The sequence below is a fragment of the Schistocerca piceifrons genome, chromosome 3 (assembly GCF_021461385.2).
Source record: "Schistocerca piceifrons isolate TAMUIC-IGC-003096 chromosome 3, iqSchPice1.1, whole genome shotgun sequence".
NCBI lineage: Eukaryota > Metazoa > Arthropoda > Insecta > Orthoptera > Acrididae > Schistocerca > Schistocerca piceifrons.
Genome location: NC_060140.1, coordinates 416,458,565 through 416,481,100, shown reverse-complemented (window position 1 = coordinate 416,481,100; position 22,536 = coordinate 416,458,565). Strand labels below are relative to the sequence as shown.

Below are 22,536 nucleotides of genomic sequence, written 5' to 3'. Positions count from 1 at the left end.
ATTCATAAATGATGAATCACAACTGTGACCAACAGAAACATTTTACAGGAAACCAAGAAAATTTTTAAGATACTGAATACAAATTAAAACTTGCCAGGCAATGTAAAGTGGGTCAATCAGAGTAATAATACAGCCACTATGTGCTAGCATTCATTAATTAATTCATTTTAATAATTTACACATTGTGTTCTGTAAATCTCACCATAAAGAAGAGCCTTAAAGGATGAGGAATGAATCAAGCTCCTGGCATGCACCTACTTCTCCTTTAAGAGAAAGGTATATAAACAACATGGACACCCACAGGCTACCCTCGTATGCCAGCCTTTTTATGGGCCAGTAGAAAAACCTTCCTAATCTCTCAAAATCTCAAATCTTTGTCTGGTTCAGGTTCAATGATGGTATCTTCACAATGCAGACCCAAGGCCCAGATGCCCTATCCTCATTCTGCCATAACCTCGTCTTCTTCTCCCCCACCTTCTTTGCCTGGCCCTCCTCAACCAAATGTGCCATCTTCTTGAATTTTGATGTACACCTCTTTAACCACTAACCACCAACAGTACCTGCATTTCAAAAGCTGTCATTCCTTCCACACCAAAAAAGTAGCTCCCATACAGCCTGGCCACCCATGATCAGTTTATCTGCCGTGACAAGAACTTCATGGCCCAGAATGCTGAAGGTCTCGCAAAGGCCTTCATAGACAAACCTAGGTCACAAACAGATTTTCTGTGCCATATCCTCACAAACTTAATCCTCCCACTACCTACAAGAATCAGTTACAAAGGTGTGCTGCCTTATCATCCGATGTCACACTGGACTGGAAAAGTGAACCATACCCTTCACCAGGGCTTTGATTATCTATTATCATGCTCAGAAATGAGGGACACCCTACCTAAAATCCTTCCCACCCAATCTAAAGTAGTATTCTATTGTCCGCCCGCTGTAAATCTTGGTCCAGTCCCATGCCATTCCATCTCCCAATCCCTTGTCACAGGGATCATATCCCTGTGGAAGACCTACATGGAAGACCTGCCCAGTTCATCCACCCAGTACTTCCTAGTCCTTTCCTGTCACAGATTTATCCTATACTATCAGAAGCAGGGCCACCTGTGAAAACAGTCGTGTCATAAACCAACCCTGCTTCAATCACTGCTCAGCTTTTTATGTCAGTATGACAAATAATCAGCTTTCTAGCAGAATGAATGACCACCACCAAACAGTGGCCAATAACAGAGTTGACCAACCCATGGCACAACATCCTCAATTTCAATGGTTGCTTCACAACCCAGGCCATCTGTATTCTTCCCTCCAAGTAACTTTTCTGACTAAACAAACAGGGGTTATCCTTGCAATACATCCTTGACTCCTGTAACCATTCTGGCTTCAGTCTCCATTAACTCATTCACCCTACATTCTCCACACAACAGGTTCTCCTTCCTCTGCCCTGCCACTTCCTCTCAGTCGACATCTCCATCTCACTTTCATAGTGTACCACACCCCACTGGCTGTGGGACTCATGCATCACATGCCAGCCTGTGCACCTACCATCCCCCTGTCCTTCATTCCTACTCAGCAAACCTGCTCCCTCCTCTGAGCTGATAGCTACACACTCCCAACCCCTTTTCCTGCCTTCTGCCTCTCTCTTCCTCTGCCCAACATACCCCACACATCTGCCAAAATGTAGTTCCAGCATGGTGTATCGAGAATATGACAACGTAGGGCACAGGTGTGTGTGTGTGTGTGTGTGTGTGTGTGTGTGTGTGTGTGTTTATTTGTACTCTAACTTGACAAAGGATTTCTTCTGAAAGCTAGCAAATATTCTTTGTCCTTTTTGGGTGCTTGTCGATGACTCAATACTTTTGGTACTTGGTGAGTCTTCTCCTTTACTCTTCTTAAAATATCCACATTGTACATCAGCACATGGAAGCAGCCAGAGGAAATTACTTCTTTAAGGCATACTAACAAAGGGTTATGATTAGTGCTAATCAAGTTGATAATTATAGGGATTAGTTGTAGACTGATGTGTATATGTGCAAAAGACGAAAATCACATATTTTCAAGTAAGCTGCTGCTTCTCCTGTTACAACATGCTGCTGCTGTTTTTATTAAGCATTTTTGTAAATTAACTTATTTCAGAAACCATTAGCATTTGTCTACATCCAGGAAAAGTTAAACACCAGTTTAATGAACATTAGTATTAAGCACAATTCACAACTCTGTGTCCCAAAATTGCAATAAATTATAGATCAAGTACAGCGGTTCAGGTACACAATATTATTGCTTTCACATGTAGCTCTTTTTGATGGGCTGGAATAGGATGAGCTGGTGGATGCATAGGACAGGTACTGCATCTGAGCTTCCACGGGTGTATGGCACACATGGTTGGGGATTGAGAGAATGGGGGAGTTGGGTGTACAGACGGACATGGGAATTTTGTACATTGGGTCAGCAGTGAAATGCCACTTTGTGAGAGGAAGGATTGCACATAAGATACTCATTTCCAAATCTGATGTAACTTTTGAACAACCTTTTCTGTGGGCATGATCACCAACAAATTGTCTGCCCTAGTGAATGGCCAATGTCAGAGTGTTGTTATAAGCAGATTTGTCCACCCATTAGTGGAACACAATACTGAGCAAAACATGCTCAACTTCAGGGCTGCTTCACAACCTATGCCATCTGGATCCTCCCCCTTCCACAGTGACAGTGTCTGAATTAAACAGGCAAAAACTGTCATTGCAACATACCTCTCCCTCCTGAAAGCCTCTCAGCCTCAGTCTCCACTGTCCCACACCCACCTCCACTTCTGTACTGGTGCCACCACTTCACTCATTCTACTCTTATACTCTGTTCTCCAAAATCATCCTCCTACTCTGTTCTATTGCCCCCACCCTGCTCAATCCCTCTAGTGTGTGCCACATGCAACATCCCTTGCCACTGTCAGAGTGACCTCATCAGTGCAACATTTCTATCTCATTCAATTGGTGCCTCTCCTTCCCAGGCAGCAGCCACCTTTTGTAAAGGTACTGCCCTAATGGCTATTTCCCAGAGCAGTGACTTTCCTATTTCAAAAGTTGTGTTATCATTTTAATACTTGTATTTTGTATGCAATAAGCTAATAAATATGTTTGTTCAAATGATGCAATATCCTACAGAAAATACCTGCAATTATTACATTAAGTAAATTGTTTGGAATGAGATCTTGTGAACAGAGTTGTGAGGGAGTTGGATGAAGAGGTTGTTGTTCCCCCCCCCCCCCCCCCCCCCCCCATCCCCATCGGTCTTCTGACTGGTATGATTTTTCAACCACATCATCTCAGCGTAGCACTTGCAACCTACTTCCTCAGCTATTTGCTGAATGTAACCCAGTCTCTATCTTCCTCTACAGGTTTTACTCTCTACAGCTCCCTCTAGTACCATGGAAGTTATTCCCTGATGTCTTAAAAGATGTCATATCATTCTGTCCCTTCTTCTTGTCAGCATTTCCCACATATTCCTTTCCTCTCTGATTCTGCACAGAACCTCCTCATTCCTTGCCTTACCAGTCCACCTAATTTTCAACATTCACATGTAGCACCACATCTCAAATGCTTCAATTCTCTTCTGTCCCGGTTTTCCTACAGTCTGTGTTTCACTATCATATAATACTGTGCAACAAATGCACATTTTCAGAAATTTCTTCCTCAAATTAATGCCTATGTTTGATACTAACAAATTTATCTCAGCCAGCAACGCCCTTTCTGCCAGTGCTAGTCTGATTTTCATGTCCCTCTTGCTCCATCTGTCATTGGTTATTTTGCTGAATAGGCTGTAGAATTCCTAACTTCATCTACTTTGTGACTATCAATCCTGATGTTAAGTTTCTTGCTTTTCTCATTTCTGTTACTTCTCATTACTTTCATCTTTCTTCAATTTACTCCCAATCCATATTGTGTGCTCATTAGATTCTTCATTCCATTCAGCAGGTCATGTAATTCTTCTTCCCTTTTACAGGTTAGCAATGTCATCAGCGAATCATATCATTGATATCATTTCGCCTCAAATTTTAATTCCACTCCTGAACCTTCATTTATTTCCATCATTGCTTCTTCAGTGTATAGATTGGAGGATAGGGGCTAAAGACTACATCCCTGTTTTACACACATTTTAATCTGAGCACTTCATTCTGGGTCTTCTACTCTTATTATTCCTCTTGGCTCTTGTACATGTGTATATCAGCCATCTCTCCCTATAGCTTAACCCTACTTTCTTCAGAATTTCTAACATCATGCATCATTTGACATGTTTTTCCAGGTCAGCAAAACCTAAGAACAATCTTGATTTTTCTTTAGTCTTGCTTCCACAATCAACCACAATGTCAGAATTGTCTCTCTGGCCCCTTCACCTTTCCTAAAGCCAAATTGATTGTCATTCTAACACATCAATCAATGAGGGTTACTTAATGAGGCACATACACGTGGGATGTGTACAGTGTAATGATTCAAACAGTTTTCTTTGTAATGTTCAATGACATGGAGCTTGTGATCATCACATATATTTACTTCTGGGCACTGGTGGTGTAAAACAATATATGCTGCAAGAAGAGAAGGTTCATGTGCTAATTTTTCTAAAGCAGTCAGGTAGGCACGGTGTACTGCCTTGGAAACACAGTGACCATAATGTAATTTTTTATTATATATTAAAAAAACTTATAAATATGCAGCATGTAGCCATAACTACAAATTAATTTGTTGTTTGAATGCAATATGACTCATTCCATATCATTACAATTTTCATGCAAATGACCCATGGACCATGAAACTAATTAACTAATAAAGTCAGCTCACACAAAGGGTGTTATAGTGGGCTGCAACTTATTACCAGTCCGTCATCAGATACAATGCTTACAAAGAAGAGAAAAGGAGGATAATAAAACATCAGAAACTGAAATCATAAATAAAATTAACATGTACACTCCTGGAAATGGAAAAAAGAACACATTGACACCGGTGTGTCAGACCCACCATACTTGCTCCGGACACTGCGAGAGGGCTGTACAAGCAATGATCACACGCACGGCACAGCGGACACACCAGGAACCGCGGTGTTGGCCGTCGAATGGCGCTAGCTGCGCAGCATTTGTGCACCGCCGCCGTCAGTGTCAGCCAGTTTGCCGTGGCATACGGAGCTCCATCGCAGTCTTTAACACTGGTAGCATGCCGCGACAGCGTGGATGTGAACCGTATGTGCAGTTGACGGACTTTGAGCGAGGGCGTATAGTGGGCATGCGGGAGGCCGGGTGGACGTACCGCCGAATTGCTCAACACGTGGGGCGTGAGGTCTCCACAGTACATCGATGTTGTCGCCAGTGGTCGGCGGAAGGTGCACGTGCCCGTCGACCTGGGACCGGACCGCAGCGACGCACGGATGCACGCCAAGACCGTAGGATACTACGCAGTGCCGTAGGGGACCGCACCGCCACTTCCCAGCAAATTAGGGACACTGTTGCTCCTGGGGTATCTGCGAGGACCATTCGCAACCGTCTCCATGAAGCTGGGCTACGGTCCCGCACACCGTTAGGCCGTCTTCCGCTCACGCCCCAACATCGTGCAGCCCGCCTCCAGTGGTGTCGCGACAGGCATGAATGGAGGGACGAATGGAGACGTGTCGTCTTCAGCGATGAGAGTCGCTTCTGCCTTGGTGCCAATGATGGTCGTATGCGTGTTTGGCGCCGTGCAGGTGAGCGCCACAATCAGGACTGCATACAACCGAGGCACACAGGGCCAACACCCGGCATCATGGTGTGGGGAGCGATCTCCTACACTGGCCGTACACCACTGGTGATCGTCGAGGGGACACTGAATAGTGCACGGTACATCCAAACCGTCTTCGAACCCATCGTTCTACCATTCCTAGACCGGCAAGGGAACATGCTGTTCCAACAGGACAATGCACGTCTGCATGTATCCCGTGCCACCCAACGTGCTCTAGAAGGTGTAAGTCAACTACCCTGGCCAGCAAGATCTCCGGATCTGTCCCCCATTGAGCATGTTTGGGACTGGATGAAGCGTCGTCTCACGCGGTCTGCACGTCCAGCACGAACGCTGGTCCAACTGAGGTGCCAGGTGGAAATGGCATGGCAAGCCGTTCCACAGGACTACATCCAGCATCTCTACGATCGTCTCCATGGGAGAATAGCAGCCTGCATTGCTGCGAAAGGTGGATATACACTGTACTAGTGCCAACATTTTGCATGCTCTGTTGCCTGTGTCTATGTGCCTGTGGTTCTGTCAGTGTGATCATGTGATGTATCTGACCCCAGGAATGTGTCAATAAAGTTTCCCCTTCCTGGGACAATGAATTCACGGTGTTCTTATTTCAATTTCCAGGAGTGTATATACAACTATATGTACTTGAATATATTACATAGTAACTCTTTGAACGGTCCCAGAGAGATGCTTATAATATAAACATATTTGTGCTGTGATTGTTGGATCGGAAGACTACAGCAAACTATCTAGCAGCATAACGTTGGCAACACTCAAATGTAAGATTAGAAATATTCACAGTATAAAATTTATCACAAGACAAAGCAGTCTAAAGGCCAAATCAAATAAAAATTACTTAACCATCAGTATTGATAAGATAAATATGCACTAGATATAGGACAGATGACAGATGTGATCCACAGGTAGCAAGTGGTTGAAAATGTACAAGAAGAAGATCAAAACCACTGTTCTATCAGTCTACTATTAGACAAGCTGGCAGAAGAAGGTACCTCAGTCTACAAAAAAGTGAAAAAACATGGTGAAGAGGCTTCTTAACAGACCAGAAAAGTCTTTGAAAAGGGCTTTCTTAGGAAACACTTTGTTCATTTAACAACTATTGGAAGTATTTTTTAACGTAATAAAAATTTAAAGCTCTTAGAGTATACAAATACCATCCTTTAGGAAAATAATGACACTTATGAGAATGTTGATCTCTTTTTGAGATTAAACTTTAAACCACTTGCTTTAAATCAGTCTTAAATTACAATATTTTTAAACCTGTTATGTATCATCTGAGATGTATCTAGTAAGGTTGAGTTTGGATCATTGATTATTGGATTGTGTCTCCATCAAACATGACAGTTTTTGAACCACCCTTTAAAGTCATTGGTAAATCATTTATTTAGGTTAAGAACAAGAGCAGGCTCTGTACTGGTCCCTTGTTGGATTTACATTTTGTCAATGTGACTCTCTACTTACTATTGTTTACAACTAGAATTTTGTGACCCACCTAGTGAGAGGCTTTTGCAAGGTACAAAATACACCATAATGCTAACTTATTTTGTTTAGTTATAGTAAGATTTCAGTTCTGAAGTACTGTATTGCTATCTCTGTGGAGAATCCTTCAAAAATCTAAACTGAAACCAGTTAAGAAACTCTGCCAGATGAATGAGTCTGTGTTCTATAGTAGATTACTATCGCAAAACTTTTGAAAAATTATGGAAGGAGTCAAGTGGGCCTGAAGATAGAGGCAGTTTAACTATCTGCAATTTTGTCATATTTAAATCTGCCAGGAAATATACCCTGAATCATTGACTGATTACAATGGTAGCTTAAGAGTTGTGGCAGCCACAAAAATGTATGAATGGGCCAGAGCCATTCATGGACAACCTAAGTTAGCTGTGTCACATATCCATTGACATGTAAACCTAGCAATAACCAAAATTCTGGCAGCATTTGGCTTGCGTGGATGCAGGTCAACAAAAAAAAGCAATGGCAGTGCAAAATGAACCACCATTCAGTACAGACACATGTTTTGAGAGTCTTTAACTTCAATTTATGGACTACATGAGTTGAGCTTAATGCAAGCTCCCCACAGACCCATACAGAAGTTTGTTTGATACTATCCATCCATTTCCGCCTTCTCTTCATTGCATCTTTGAAATAAACGCCACCCCGAGAACGATGTTCATTTCATTCTGGACATGCATCCGCCTGTTCTCCTGCGGTCACATGGTTGGATGATGAGCTCATCACTGAGGAGAATACACCCTCTGGGATCAATGTTCAAGTGGAACTGTTATGAAAACACAATTATTGCAATCGCCAGTTAGTGGACATTGTGATCTGATTTCATTTTTTATCACTTGTTAATTTACTCATCTGGCAGAATAAATACATTTTTGCAAGTGTACTGATCAGTTCCCATTACCAAACCATCACCTTAGCCTACATTCTGAACAAAGTGCCTGGGTACAAAAGTAAAGTTAGCTCACTGCACAACTGTCATGTAACCGGTGATACCCACACATTTCTACTTCACTGCTGACCTCAACATGATCACTATGCAAAGTATGTGCTGACAAACATTCATTGATGTAAATGACACAGAACAGTGACTGATCTACCACTTATGTCCTCATGTACAAAGAGTGAGTATGTGAAAAAACCTTCATGTACTACGATCTGAAGCAAAGTGACAACTTTGGAAGAACTGTGAAAGACAGTAGACAGTAAACAAAACACAGTAGACAGTTAGATCAAGACTATGCAGCTGAAGGGTGGGACATCATCACCATCCCATCAATGCAGTCTTTTTGTAAGTGACTTGAAGAAAAGTTAATCTGATGAATTTCATCGTCACAGGAACAACAGGTACATCAGCTGCTGTGCCAAGAGGACTGCAGTGACAAGAGGCCATCTCAGTTCCTGCGCCATTTGTGGAGCCTTGCACAGTTTGACATGTTCCTGGACTCGCTGCTGCTTGCCATCTGGATGTATAGTCTTCCAGCACAAGTGCAAGCGGTCATTGCCACACAAGCAGAAAAGCAGCTGGATGCATTCAAGGACTTGCGGATAGGGTGCAAGATGTGCTGGCAGTGGAGCCCAATACTCCTGCTGCAGCAGCTTACAATGTTGTGACCATGTCGACAAACTTGACCTCACAGCAACATGCATCTCTGGCAGGCACCATCATGGGCTCCTACCTGCCCCACCTAGTTCAGGACTTGGCCGCACAGATGGCAGCAGTCAGCATGCAGGTCAACCAGTTTAGATTAGATTAGATTAGATTAGTTTTCATTCCATAGATCCGTGCTGAGGAGATCCTCGTGGATGTGGAACATGTCAATTTTTTTTTTTTTTTTTAAAGCTGAAATAACAATACTAATAGTATGAATATATACATCATTTGTTTCTATTAAAAAATTCGTCAATGGAGTAGAAGGAGTTGGCCACTAGTAAGTCTTTCGGGCTCCTTTTAAACTGATCTTTATTTGTAACTAAATTTTTTATGTTTACTGGCAAATTATTGAAGATGAGTGTTCCCAAGTAGTGGACCCCTTTTTGAACTAAAGTAAGTGCTTTTAAGTCCTTGTGCAGATCATTTTTGTTCCTGGTATTGTATGTATGAACTATTATTTAGGACAAATTTCATTAATGAGTAAATATACTGAGAGGCAGTAGTTAGTATACCCAGTTCTTTGAAGAGGTTTCTACAGGACGTCCATGAATTTACTCCACAAATAATACGTATTACACGCTTTTGGACTCTGAAAACTTTTGTTTGACTTGAAGAGTTACCCCAAAATATTATACCATATGACATTATGGAATGAAAATAGGCAAAGTATGCAAGCTTTTTCATTTTTATGTCACCTATGTCTGCTAACACTCGAACTGCAAATACAGATTTGTTAAGGCGTTTCTGCAGTTCTGTGGTGTGCTCTTCCCAACTGAATTTATTATCAAGTTGTAATCCCAGGAATTTAAGACTATCAACCTCTTCTATCTGCTCTTCTTCATATTTTATGCATATGCTGGATGGAAACCTCTTACAGGTTCTGAATTGCATATAGTGAGTCTTTTTGAAGTTTAATGTCAGTGAGTTGGTGCACTCATGGAGAGTTAGTCACTGTCCTCACCCATCCAGCCCCCTCCCTGTTCCCATCCCAGCACTACACTGATATGTAACAAATAAGGCAGTAGAACAAGTTATGTGCCAAATGCAAACACTAGAACAAAGCAGACCAAAGAAGCAAAAGCCACAAAGATAGGGCGCTCTGTGCCAGAGATGCCACAGAGTCCCCACCCGGTAGTGTGGAGCACAGCGGAGGGAAGATTCATTACATGAATTCATAATCTTGGTGCCAGCTCAGTGGCTTTGGCGGTGGCTGGGGTGGGAAGTCGGGGGCATCAGTGTCAGCAGTGCAGGAGTCCCTTGGTTCCAGTGGCTGCACAGGCAGAGACACGTCAACTGAAGACAGGTTGGCAGCATTAGGGGGCAGCTTGGTGAGTGACCATGCCGGTTTCAGTCATTTAACAGACACTGCCCACAGCCATCCATGTAGGTGGATGATGACTGTGTTCATACCGCACATAGCGTGCAGTGAGGTCCTGAATAAAGTGGCTGTAGGGCTGCTCGCACAGTGTCATCCCACAGCATCACAAAGTCACACAAAGCAAGGTCCTTGTGGATGATCACAGGTGGGATGGTGTGGGGGCAGGGAAGGCGGGTGCAGAGGTGTGTGATGTGGGTACAAACCCGCTCGACCAGGGTGGGAAGATCCTCAGTTGCAGCTGACGGTGAATCCTCAATGAACTCAGCGGGAAGATGGAGGGGTTCGCCATGTAGAATCTCAGTGAGCGAGCATTCAAATATTCTTTATGGGCTGAGTGAATACCCAGCAGGATCCACAGGAGGGCCTCTGACCATAGGCCGCCTTGCCACATTAGTGCGGCCTTGAGTGTGCGGTGCCACTGCTTAACCAGGCGATTTGCCTTCGGGTGGTAAGCCATCTACATCTACATCTACATCTACATCCATATTCCGCAAGCCACCTGACAGTGTGTGGCGGAGGGTACCTTGAGTACCTCTATCGGTTCTCCCTTCTATTCCAGTCTCGTATTGTTCGTGGAAAGAAGGATTGTCGATATGCTTCTGTGTGGGCTCTAATCTCTCTGATTTTATCCTCATGGTCTCTTCGGGAGATATACGTAGGAGGGAGCAATATACTGCTTGACTCTTTGGTGAAGGTATGTTCTCGAAACTTTAACAAATGCCCCTACCGAGCTACTGAGTTTCTCTCCTGCAGAGTCTTCCACTGGAGGCCATGGTGTGAAACTTGGCTATGCCACTGAGTTTGCAGAGTCATGCAAAGAGGGTGGACTCAAAATGGCGTCCCTGGTTGGTCATGAGAGACAGAGGACAGCCAAAGTGAGCAACCCACACCGAGGCATAAGAATGGGCACCGGTCTCGGCAGTGATGTCAATAAGTGGGACTGCCTTGACCCATCACATCACACGGTCAATGATCGATAAGATGTATCTGTAACCTTTGGAATGGGGGAGGGGACCAACGATGCTAATATGGAGATACCAAAAATTCCCCTTTGGATTGTCAAACTTGCCCAATGGAAATTGAGTGTGCCTGCCAACCTTGCTGTGCTGACTCAGAATGCATGCATGGCTCCAAGTGCGACAGTCATGCTTCACACCGGCCTGACAAAGTGCTCTGTAACCAGCCACATCATGACTCACATTCCAGGGTGAGCTAAACCATACAAGGCTGTAAAGATCCTATGATGAAGGGTGGTAGGGACAAGGTGGTGGAGTCTGCCCATAGAGATGTCACAAAGGACAGGGATTGTCGACCCAGGTAGCATATGGGGCTGGACAGAGAGCGATGATTAATTGTCTGATATTATTCGCTGTATATCATCACTGTTGGCCTGTACTTTGGCGAGCTCCTCCAGATTCAGCAATGCAGTTAGCATGCAGATGCAGAAAAGGTAGTCTGCCAGAATGTTCTCCATGCCGCGGATATAGCACACATCGGAAGAGTGCTGATAGATGTAGTCCATATGATGGAAATCTCTCAGTGGAAGGTCCTTAGCCAGATTACGAATAGCATCCACAAGTGGCTTGTGATCTGTATAGATACTGATAGGTCGCCCCTTGAAGTCACTACAGAAGTGTTTAATTGCCTTGCACACAGCGAGGAGCTCATGGTCGAAAGCTGACCACTTGCACTGGCTCTTAGTCAGATTCTGGGAAAAGAAGTGGAGGTGTTGGGAGGAGTCAGTGGTGTGCTATTGCAAAACAGCACCCACAGTTTAGTCACTGGCATCAGCCGTGATCAAGACACGGGCCTCAGGGTCAGGGTGGGCAAGTGTGATGGCTTTGGTGAGGGTAGTTTTAAGGTTACCAAAAGCATGAAGCAGGGGTTTGGTCCACTCCACCTTTTGATTCCCAGTGGTGTTTTTGTCAGAGAGAGCATCAGTGAAGGACATTTGGACAGAAGCAGCTTGAGGAATATGGCGGTGGCAAAAGTTTGCCATACCCAGAAAATGATGCAACTGAGCATAATCCTCAGGGAGAGGAAGATCAAGTATGGTTTCAACACGAGAACTCATCAGTCGGAGGCCTCTGGCAGAGACAGTATGGCCTAGGAAGGTAAATGATGTGGAACACAGTTGAGATTTATCATGGTTGATCACCATGCCATTGTCAGTGAGGGCCAAATGGAATGCGTCAAGGTGAACTTGATGCTCCACAGCAGAGGAGGAAAAGATCAGTACATGATCCAAGTAAACATAAGCAAATGGCAGAGGGAGAAAAATGGAATCAATGAACCGGCACCATGTCTGTGCAGCATTTTTCAATCCATAAGGCATGTAACAGTATTCAAATAGGCCAAAGGGTGTGATGATGCCATCTTTGGAATATCCAGTGGATGCTTAGGGATCTGATGATATGCCTTGGAACAATCTAAAATGAATAAAAAGTTAGAACCATGGAGTAATTGCATGAAATCCTGGCTTTGTGGGATGGGGTATTTATTGATAATGGTGAGAGCATTAAGAGACCTGTAGTCCCCACACATGCATAAGGTGTCATCCATTTTGGGAACAAGATGAATAGGTGAAGACCAGTTGCTATCAGAGGAGCAGAGGACGTCCGAAGCCAACAGATCCTGAACAATCTCCTTGGCATGCACAAGTATGGAAGCGTTGAGGTGCCTGACCTTATAACAAACAGGTGTGCCATCAGTGGTGCAAATCCTATGACAAGTGCCATTAATGATGGCTGATACTTGCATAGGAGGGCCTGCAATAGGGATCAAGAATCTATCCAAAGGCAATGTTGGTTCACTGACCTGGGTGAACCGGGGTGGCGTAGGCGGCACATCAGCTGAAGTCGGCAATGGAAAACATGATGCAGGAGCAGGGCATGCAGATGCATCTTGTATATTCATCCACAGACATGAAAAAACAACAGCAGGTAGTGGAATGCTCAACACAGGAGCAGATCTGTGAGAAAACACTGTAGAGGCGTGTGATGGACTGCCTTGTTGTGGGTCTGCTGATAGGCTATGTATGGTGCGCCATGTCTGTGGCCATTCAGCAGATGTAGAGGTGAATCAGTTGAATAAGGCATTGTTCTGGGTGCGGAGTTCATCGATTTGTGAGTGCATGTCCGACAGGTCAGAGAGTCATGTACTAATGTGCTTGACAAGGGATGCACATGTGGAGAGCATAGCAAAGTTGTCGGAGAGAAAAGTTGTGGTGAATTTGTGTGAGCACGGAACTGTAGTGGAGTGTGGTGGCCTGCAGGTCTGGTGAAAGTTTGTAATGGTATAGAAAATCTAACTCGATCATAGGTTCATCCACGTCGGCAACATGGAAAGTTCAAGGTAGGTGTGAACCAGTGATAGGTGAAGCGACATCTTGATGGGGCCATGGACCACAGTAAGAGAACAATTGGCAGCAATCAAGGTGACGGTAGAAGATGATAGTGTATTGGCAGTGTGCTTGGCCAGGATTACATTAAAATTGGTGCCAGTGTTGATGAGAAAGCGGATGCCCTTTGACATGTCTGTGGCATAGAGGTGTCGCATCACTGAAGCAAGTGGTGCAGCATCAGACGATAGGTGCCATGAAGGAAAGTTGCGGGACGTGGTGCCTAAACATACTTGGTGCAAGGCGTGTGGCAGTTGCAGGCAGCTTCCCCATAATTAGCGTGGAACCAGCACAGTGGGAGGCTGGTAGCTGATCAGATTGCTGCTCAGGCAAGGTCAGTGGCTGTTGGGAGCCCACAGTCAGTACCTCCTGTAGGCCACTAGGTGGCAGCTCCTGACTGGCAGCTGAGACGCCAAGGTGAGCACGCTGACCTCTGCCAGCAGGGCATGTATCCGGAGGTGCAGGAGTGCCAACTTTGGGTGATGGAGATGTCGTTCATGACAGGTAGTGTCGGTGACAAATGATAGCATAAGCCTGATCTGCCATGCATAAATGAACCTCTAGTGGTTCAGTGACATGAGACAGTAGATGAAGTTGCAGATACAAAGGCATCTTGACTATCCACAGTGTCCAAAGTGCGGTGTCAGGTAATCCTTGATCATCAGTTAATCCATGTAGGTCCTGCCAAAGCTGCGAAGGAATGTAGTCGTTGTGGTGCTCTTCATGAATAATGTAGTGGATAGCCTCTGCTGCAGAGCAAGAAAGGCACTTGATAAGCAGTGCTTTTGCCATCGAGTATTTGTGTGAAGCAAGTGGTGAGAGAAGCAAGTTGCTGATGAGGTCTGTACGAGCATGGAGGTGGCTCACAAGGCAGACAAAATGGGCATTGTCATCCGAAATGCCGTGGACATCCAGTAGGTGATCCACTAAGGCGAACCAAGACTTTGGGTTATCTTTTTACTAAGCAGGTAGCTTAGGAAGCTTGCCAGGTAGCACACATTGAGGAAACACCGGCAGATGGAGGTTGGTGCGAGCAGATCAGGAGGCCTCCAACACTGCAAGTGCAGTAGTGGTGAATGGTGCGTCACCCGAGGTTTGCTTGGGGCAGGGGCAGTGGCTGCATGCAGCACATGGTGCGGAGGGAGCAGGTGTATAAGTCAGCACTGTGTGTCCAATCTGCAGGCCTGGTGAAGAACACGGTGGGGGTGTAATGGCAGGTGCTGTTGCAAAAGTGGGCAGGAGGCAGTCGTGGTGAAGCCATGGTGGGGCTAACCGTGTAACCAGCATGGGTGGAACGGCCGGCGCCATTACAAAAGTGAGTGGAAGGCAGTCGTGGTGCAACCATGGTGCTAGAGTCATTAGGCAGTGTGCGCAGTCCATGTTGTTGCTGTTGTTGTGCTGCCACACTAGGCGGTAGCATGTTGTGCCAGGTGAGGTTAGGTGGCTGCCAGTGAGGCCAGGCATAAATTATTGTTCACTTTTAACCAAATTCGAAGTAGGTACACTTGTTCACTCGTGGTCACAAGCATAGTTAATGGGCTCAGCTACACTTGCACCAAAATACACTGTTAGATCCATTGTGGCGGAAACAATGCGGGCTGGCACACGAAGTTCGTAAATGATGAAAACGAGCACAAAATAACCATGTTGGGGTCACCACTGTGATTATCACATAGGATTGGTTGGAGGTAGCACACACTAAGTATCGAACATGCATTTATTAATCACTGATACAAAACAAACCCACACCTAATACTGTAGTACAAGTTCATATGCCAACTAGCTCTGCAGATGATGAAGAAATTGAAGAAATGTATGATGAAATAAAAGAAATTATCCAGAAAGTGGAGGGAGACAAAAATTTAATGGTTGTGGGTGACTGGAATTTGATAGTACGAAAAGGGAGAGAAGGAAACATAGTAGGTGAATATGGATTGGGGGTAAGAAATAAAAGAGGAAGCCGCCTGGTAGAATTTTGCACAGAGCACAACTTAATTATAGCTAACACTTGGTTCAAGAATCATAAAAGAAAGTTGTATACATGGAAGAAGCCTGGAGATACTAACAGGTTTCAGATAGATTATATAATGGTAAGACACGAGATTTAGGAACAACCAGGTTTTAAATTGTGAGACTTTTCCAGGGGCAGATGTGGACTCTGACCACAATCTATTGGTTATGAACTGTAGATTAAAACTGAAGAAACTGCAAAAAGGTGGGAATTTAAAGAGATGGGACCTGGATAAACTGAAAGAACCAGAGGTTGTAAAGAGCTTCAGGGAGAGCATTAGGGAACGATTGACAGGAATGGGGGAAAGAAATACGGTAGAAGAAGAATGGGTAGCTTTGAGGGATGAAGTGGTGAAGGCAGCAGAGAATCAAGCAGGTAAAAAGACAAGGGCCAGTAAAATCCTTGGGTGACAGAAGAAATACCGAATTTAACTTATGAAAGGAGAAAATATAAAAATGCAGTAAATGAAGCAGGCAAAAAGGAATACAAACGTCTCAAAAATGAGATCAACAGGAAGTGCAAAATGGCTAAGCAGGGATGACTAGAGGACAAATGTAAGGATGTAGAGGCTTATCTCACTAGGGGTAACATAGATACTGCCTACAGGAAAATTAAAGAGACTTTTGGAGAAAAGAGAACCACTTGTATGAATATCAAGAGCTCAGATGGAAACCCAGTTCTGAGCAAAGAATGCAAGTGGGAAGAGTATATAGAGAGTCTATACAAGGGTGATGTGCTTGAGGACAATATTATGGAAATGGAAGAGGATGTAGATGAAGATGAAACTGGAGATATGATACTGCGTGAAGAGTTTGACAGAGCACTGAAAGACCTGAGTCGAAACAAGGCCTCGAGAGTAGACAACATTCCATTAGAACTACTGACAGCCTTGGGAGAGCCAGTCCTGACAAAACTCTACCATCTGGTGAGCAAGATGTATGAGACAGGCGAAATACCCTCAGACTTCAAGAAGAATATAATAATTCCAATCCCAAAGAAAGCAGGTGTTGACAGATGTGAAAATTACCCAACTATCAGTTTAATAAGTCGCGGCTGCAAAATACTAACGTGAATTCTTTACAGACAAATGTAAAAACTAGTAGAAGCTGACCTCAGGGAAGATCAGTTTGGATTCCGTAGAAATATTGGAACACGTGAGGCAATACTGACCCTACGACTTATTTTAGTAGCTAAATTAAGGAAAGGCAAACCTACATTTCTAGCATTTGTAGACTAATTTTTCAACCAGTACGTCAACACCAAGGAGAACAAATGAAGGAAAAAAGTAGGCAAAATGCTATAAGCCCCAGTCTGGCACAAATTTTCATTTTTTCTGAAATATTCTAAGCTGATGTGGAAACATAATCACAATTTGCAAGTTGACTCTTAATTGAATGTGACTGTTGATCAACAACGCAGTGTCCCAGACACTGCACTGCAGTTATCTTCTGGAATCTCAATTTCATACACATTACTATTTATGTTTGTATCTTATTTAGTAATGTTCCACATTGTTTTTGTTTTATTTCTGGAGTTGTTTATGTTTTGAGCTTTCTGTGTACATTTCAGTTTTTTTAATAACAAAAAGATTTTACAATAGAGATGGTAATAGAGTTCATATCTGTCCAATGACCTTTCTTGTAAAGAAACTAAAGATTAAAAAATAGTGCCACAGCAAATGAAAGAGGAGAGGGAAAAGATAAGAATAATCAAGGTAGGCAGAGGGACAAGATAAGAATAATGAAGGTAACTGGGGCACACATCATACTGTAATGGAAATAATTATTGACTATAATGGAATTAATTATATGGGCACCTCATTGTATACAATAAATTATGATGCTGTATAGGTTTTTTTTTTTTCCTTGTCCTTTTTTTCTGCCACTTGTGTGATGGACTGAAGCCTTATACACATTATGAACTCTCTGATACTGATCGGCATCAAGAAGTCATTAAGAGAAAAACATTATCATCCAGTGAAACATTCAATAACTAGACAACAAAAGCTAGAAGTACATGTGCTCCTGAATGAACACAACCAGATGTATTATGCATGGGCTAAATGAAGCATAACTTTGCAGTCTGATAGTAAGAGACTCTGATCTGGTTAATTATTTCTGCAGATCAAAATATAAAGGTACGGGTGCTGCTATATACAAAAAGAAAATTGGTAGTCTGTAAGATAGATGACTGAGTTCTGCAAATATCTACCTAAACTTGCTAATAAACGTAGAAAAAGGCTTTGAAATGTCTGGCATAATGAATGAAGAACTAAGAATTTTCTGCATTTACAGGTATTCAAGTGATAGTAGTACAACCCTATGAAAAAGCTAACAAAATTATTACTAAAATTTAGAATGGAAGTTGTAAATTTGGGCATAGAATCAAAATAAAAACAACAATTTAAAGATGGATTATGCATTGCAAGACAAAAATAATAATAAATATAACCATGAGAGTGACTGGTAAAAGCTGGACGATCATTGATGCCATTGTCACCAACACTGATAACAGAGGTGGTGGAGCTAAAATTTTGAAAACAGCTAGCTCTGATTAATCATGGGTTAATACATTACATCTACAAAAATAGAAGCTCTAAAATGAGAATAATGTAAGAGAAGAAAGCAGTTAGGATTATCAATCAATAAAACATGAATATTTTGAAAATTACATCAAGGAAGGAATTTTGGAGTAAAACTGTGCAAGACAAGTAACAAATGAAAAAAATGAATTTCTTAATACATAAATGCACCATTTTCATGTAATCTTCCCCAAAATGACCTGTTGGAAAAAGAAAGGCCACGACAGGAAATAGGTTACCAAATGAATAATGAAATGCTGGACTGGACTATGGGATGTCATACAAACAGAAAATTTGGGGACATATAAACAGTACCTGAAGAAATACAAGAAATTTATAAGAGATGCAAAGGCCAGATAAATAAATGGAGTCATAAGAAATTCAAAATATATAAGTGAAACAGCACTGAAAGATATAGCAAAAAGAGTGCAAATATCAGAAACATTACTAAGTCAATGGAAACAGAGAACACCACACTCACACACAGACTTAAGACTGCTAATATACTCAACAACAGTTTCGTAAGTACTGTAGATTAATTCACTCAAAATTGAATATATTGAAAGAAATAATCAGGGGCCTAAGCGTCCTAGAACACATGGACAATAATCCCATTTAATGTTCCTGGAACTAGGGACACAAAAAGAAGCTCATAAAAATCATTTAAAGTAAAAAATCCAAGATATCTTCAGGGTATGATGCAATATAAAATCAACTAATAAAGCATGTGATTTAGGAAATTACTGAACCACTGTTGGATATAGGAAATACCTCATTTAGAGGAGAAGTATTTCCAGAAAATTAAAAATAAAGGAAGTAATGCACATGTGCAATAAAAGTGACAAATGTCATGTAAATAATTGAAAAGTAGTATCTGCTGTATCAAAAATATTACAGATGCTAATTCACAACAGACTGATTTAAACAGCAGAGAACTGCAGTATTTTGAGTCCAGCATAACATAGTATGCTTCTATCTCTAATCCAACAGAATCTGTTATAGATTCATTAGGCAAAAGAAATTTGGCATCACTATGTTTCTGGATCTGTTTAAAGCTTCTGACACAATCACCTATGCAGCTCTAATGGAAAAAAATTCAAAGGAGTGCCCTAAGTAGACATGCTGTGGAATGGATAAAATCATATGATACGTTGGCAACAAAAGGCAATATGTGACTACAGTAACTGGAGACAGATCTGAAATCAAAATCATTAAATGTGGTGTATCTCAGGGATCTGTATTTATTCAACTTCTTTATAAATAATATCAAAGTCGATGAGAAGGAGCAAAAAAATGCTCTTTGCTGATAATGGGACATTATTAAATATAGAAAAAAGTCTGGAAACTTTTAAAAGAAGTGAAATTATTTCAACAAATAACAGTATGCAGTGGTTCATACAAAGAAACTTAATTATAAGTCAAAAAATGATGATCTTCATGGTGTTCACTAACAAAGAAAAGAAAGAACACATAGGTATATTTAAAAAAGAAAGAAGACTGGAAGGAGTTGAATCAGTAAATTTTTTTGGGAATTGTGTTTGAAAATAAGCTGCAAAGGAGACAACATATAGACAATGTTAAACACTGTGTTATGTTATTTATTATGAAACAGCTTGTACATTATGCCAACAAACATATTAAGTGTCCAGTGTGCTGGGTGCTTCAATCATACTGACAGTATGAAACTACATAGTAAGGAAACACCAACAGCAACAATAGAAAAATAATTTTTGAATCACCAGGACTTTATAATCATTCTGAATAAAAAACAGACTGATTCATGCAGTGCTCTCTTCCTAAACCCAAAAGGAATTATATTTCTATCTATGCTGATATACAGAACAATAGCTTCATTAGTAAAAGGTAGGACATTACTAGTAAAAATTTTAATGTCCATAAACAAGATATAAGAAGTAAAAAATCAGTTGCAACCACACAGATAGGTGTTGAAGAAGGTCTGCAATACTCAGGTGTACAGTTACTGAAGTGGCTGCCAAAGAGCCTGTGAGGCAGTGTGAGAGAGGAGACAATCCAAAAAGTCCTTACAGATTATTTAGTATGAAAATAATTTTACAATTAGGTTTGTAGGATAAATTTTTTTATGGAATTTATTGAACTGCTTTTTGCATTGCCCTTATTATGTTCATTTTGCTCTCAACCAGTTTTTGTTTGTCAATAAGGTCTTCACCTTATTTAAATCTGTGAAGAATCCCTTTTTGTTTTTGTAGCATGGTGGAGCTTTCTAGTGACATACCACATTGCTCAGCATGATACATGTCTGTGGGATCAACAACATTGCTGATCAGCTGGAGTGACTGTGCAGACTCTGACTGTTCAATGCTTGTTGTGCCTTTATCATGTCCAGATGATTTGTACAATTTTTGTGTCAATAAAATTTTTATTAATCTACATATGGTTTGTCTATTGTGTATCCTACACCAATCCTTATCTGAGTTCCTTTATGTTTAAGGTGTACTGCACAATCGTCCTGAAGTGTGTCCATTGATACTCTATATCTTCATTCCTGGAGATGAATGTTAAATGTTTACTGCTCAGGTAATCTACAGTCTGTTTCCTATCACATTTCTTAAGGAGGATATTTGCCTATCTTTCTTAACATTCCAGTTGTGGCTTGAGATTATTGATTTTATACCAGCTTTATGACTACAGATTCCCTTTGGGTCTGTTAATCACCAGAATACGGTAAGACTTTACTCTCATGAGTTGGTTCCCTTGATAATTGCTCAAGACCATTTTCAGAAAAATCTATTTAGAACACTCTCACATGACTGACTATTCTTGGAATCTGTTTTAATCATGTAAGGCTTCCTCTCTATAGCTAACCAGGTAATTTTATGTGCATGTAATATTTAAGCTTTTGAGACTAGAGTTAAAAATGTTAGTTACTAACATTAAAACCTGTAGAAAGGGGTTATTATGACTACAAGTGAATATCAGCACTCATTTAATCAAGAAATTAATGAGGATATGGTAGAGAATACTGAATGGGGTTTTTAATTGCCAAATCTTTCAGTAACTTCTCAAAAAATTACTGCTGTAATAAACTGGACTTTTCTGTTTCTACTAAAGGGGAAATCAGAGTCATTTAGTTTAGCAAAAATGATTTACCATTGGGAAGGCAATGAGCAGATTGAAGGAATATTTTGAGAAGTATTTTATAAGCTAGGAATAATTATTATTCTTACCATGTCTTTCAGAAGCTTGTGCTGCCCTTTCACTCCATATACCATTACAGGCAACAAGAACTGTATCTCCTGGTTCATACAAATTTAATAAAGCTGCCTCCATTCCCAGAGTACCTGACCCACACATTGCAAAAGTCATCTCATTTTTTGTCTGGAAGACATACTGCAAACCAGCCTTTATATCATCCAGCACCTAAATTAGAACATCAACAGATCTATTAAATTATATGTCATGCTAAGAAATGTACGTAATTCTATACTAAAAAAAATCTGCTCTTTGAGATGGTGAAAAATTATTGTAGTATTGTGGGTACTGTTCATACTAAAATGAGGATAAATTACTGTAAATATACTGCCTGCATTTTTGTTAAAATGCCTGTAAAGAAATGACCACTATAATAAAATAAAGTCATTGACGGTAGAATCACATGCAAAAGTTGACACAACCATTAACTTCAGAACAAGTTTTGATATACCAGACAAAAGAGAGAAAGTATCTGAAATAAATAAGTCTGTTCAGAAAATAAGTAGGATAGTCATGCAGGATATTATGGCAGGGAAGATACAACAGATCATAATAGAGCAGAGTCAACATTGAAAAGAGTGAAAAAGCACAATTTGAAGAGAAGAGAAACAAGAAATGAAGTAGAGCTTAGTCAACAAGTCAGGCATAAATTAGACCATATGGGAAATAGATGCAAAAATGATGGAAAACGAGCAGTATCAGAGAAAAATGAAAGAATAAGATACTGGTGAATATGCTTCCAAGGTAAGAAAAGGTAAAAGAGAGCACCAAATAAACAAATGAACAGTAGAAAGTAAAATTATGTGAGAAATGAAAGGAAGGGAGGAGAATGAAAAGAATTTAGATAGCAACAGTGGTGATAAATATAAGTTAAGACCATATTAGTGGTGGCAAAAAAGTGCAAATGGCCCACCTATGAGAATCTGCCGATACACCAGTGCACTGAAGCAGACACCAAGATCATTTCTGTTATGGTGTAGAGCATGCCAAGCAAGGAGATATTGTATTTA

General features: G+C 41.5%; 1 protein-coding gene across 1 annotated transcript in view; it reads right to left on the bottom strand.

Moving 5' to 3' along the window:
* The window catches only part of LOC124789787 (alanine--glyoxylate aminotransferase-like), a 106,434-nt gene that overhangs the window by 53,456 nt on the left and 30,442 nt on the right, over positions 1–22,536 (bottom strand). The window contains exon 3 of the mRNA XM_047257256.1: positions 21,502–21,694. Coding sequence (XP_047113212.1) covers positions 21,502–21,694 — 193 coding nt within the window. The remainder of the gene's footprint in view (positions 1–21,501; positions 21,695–22,536) is intronic.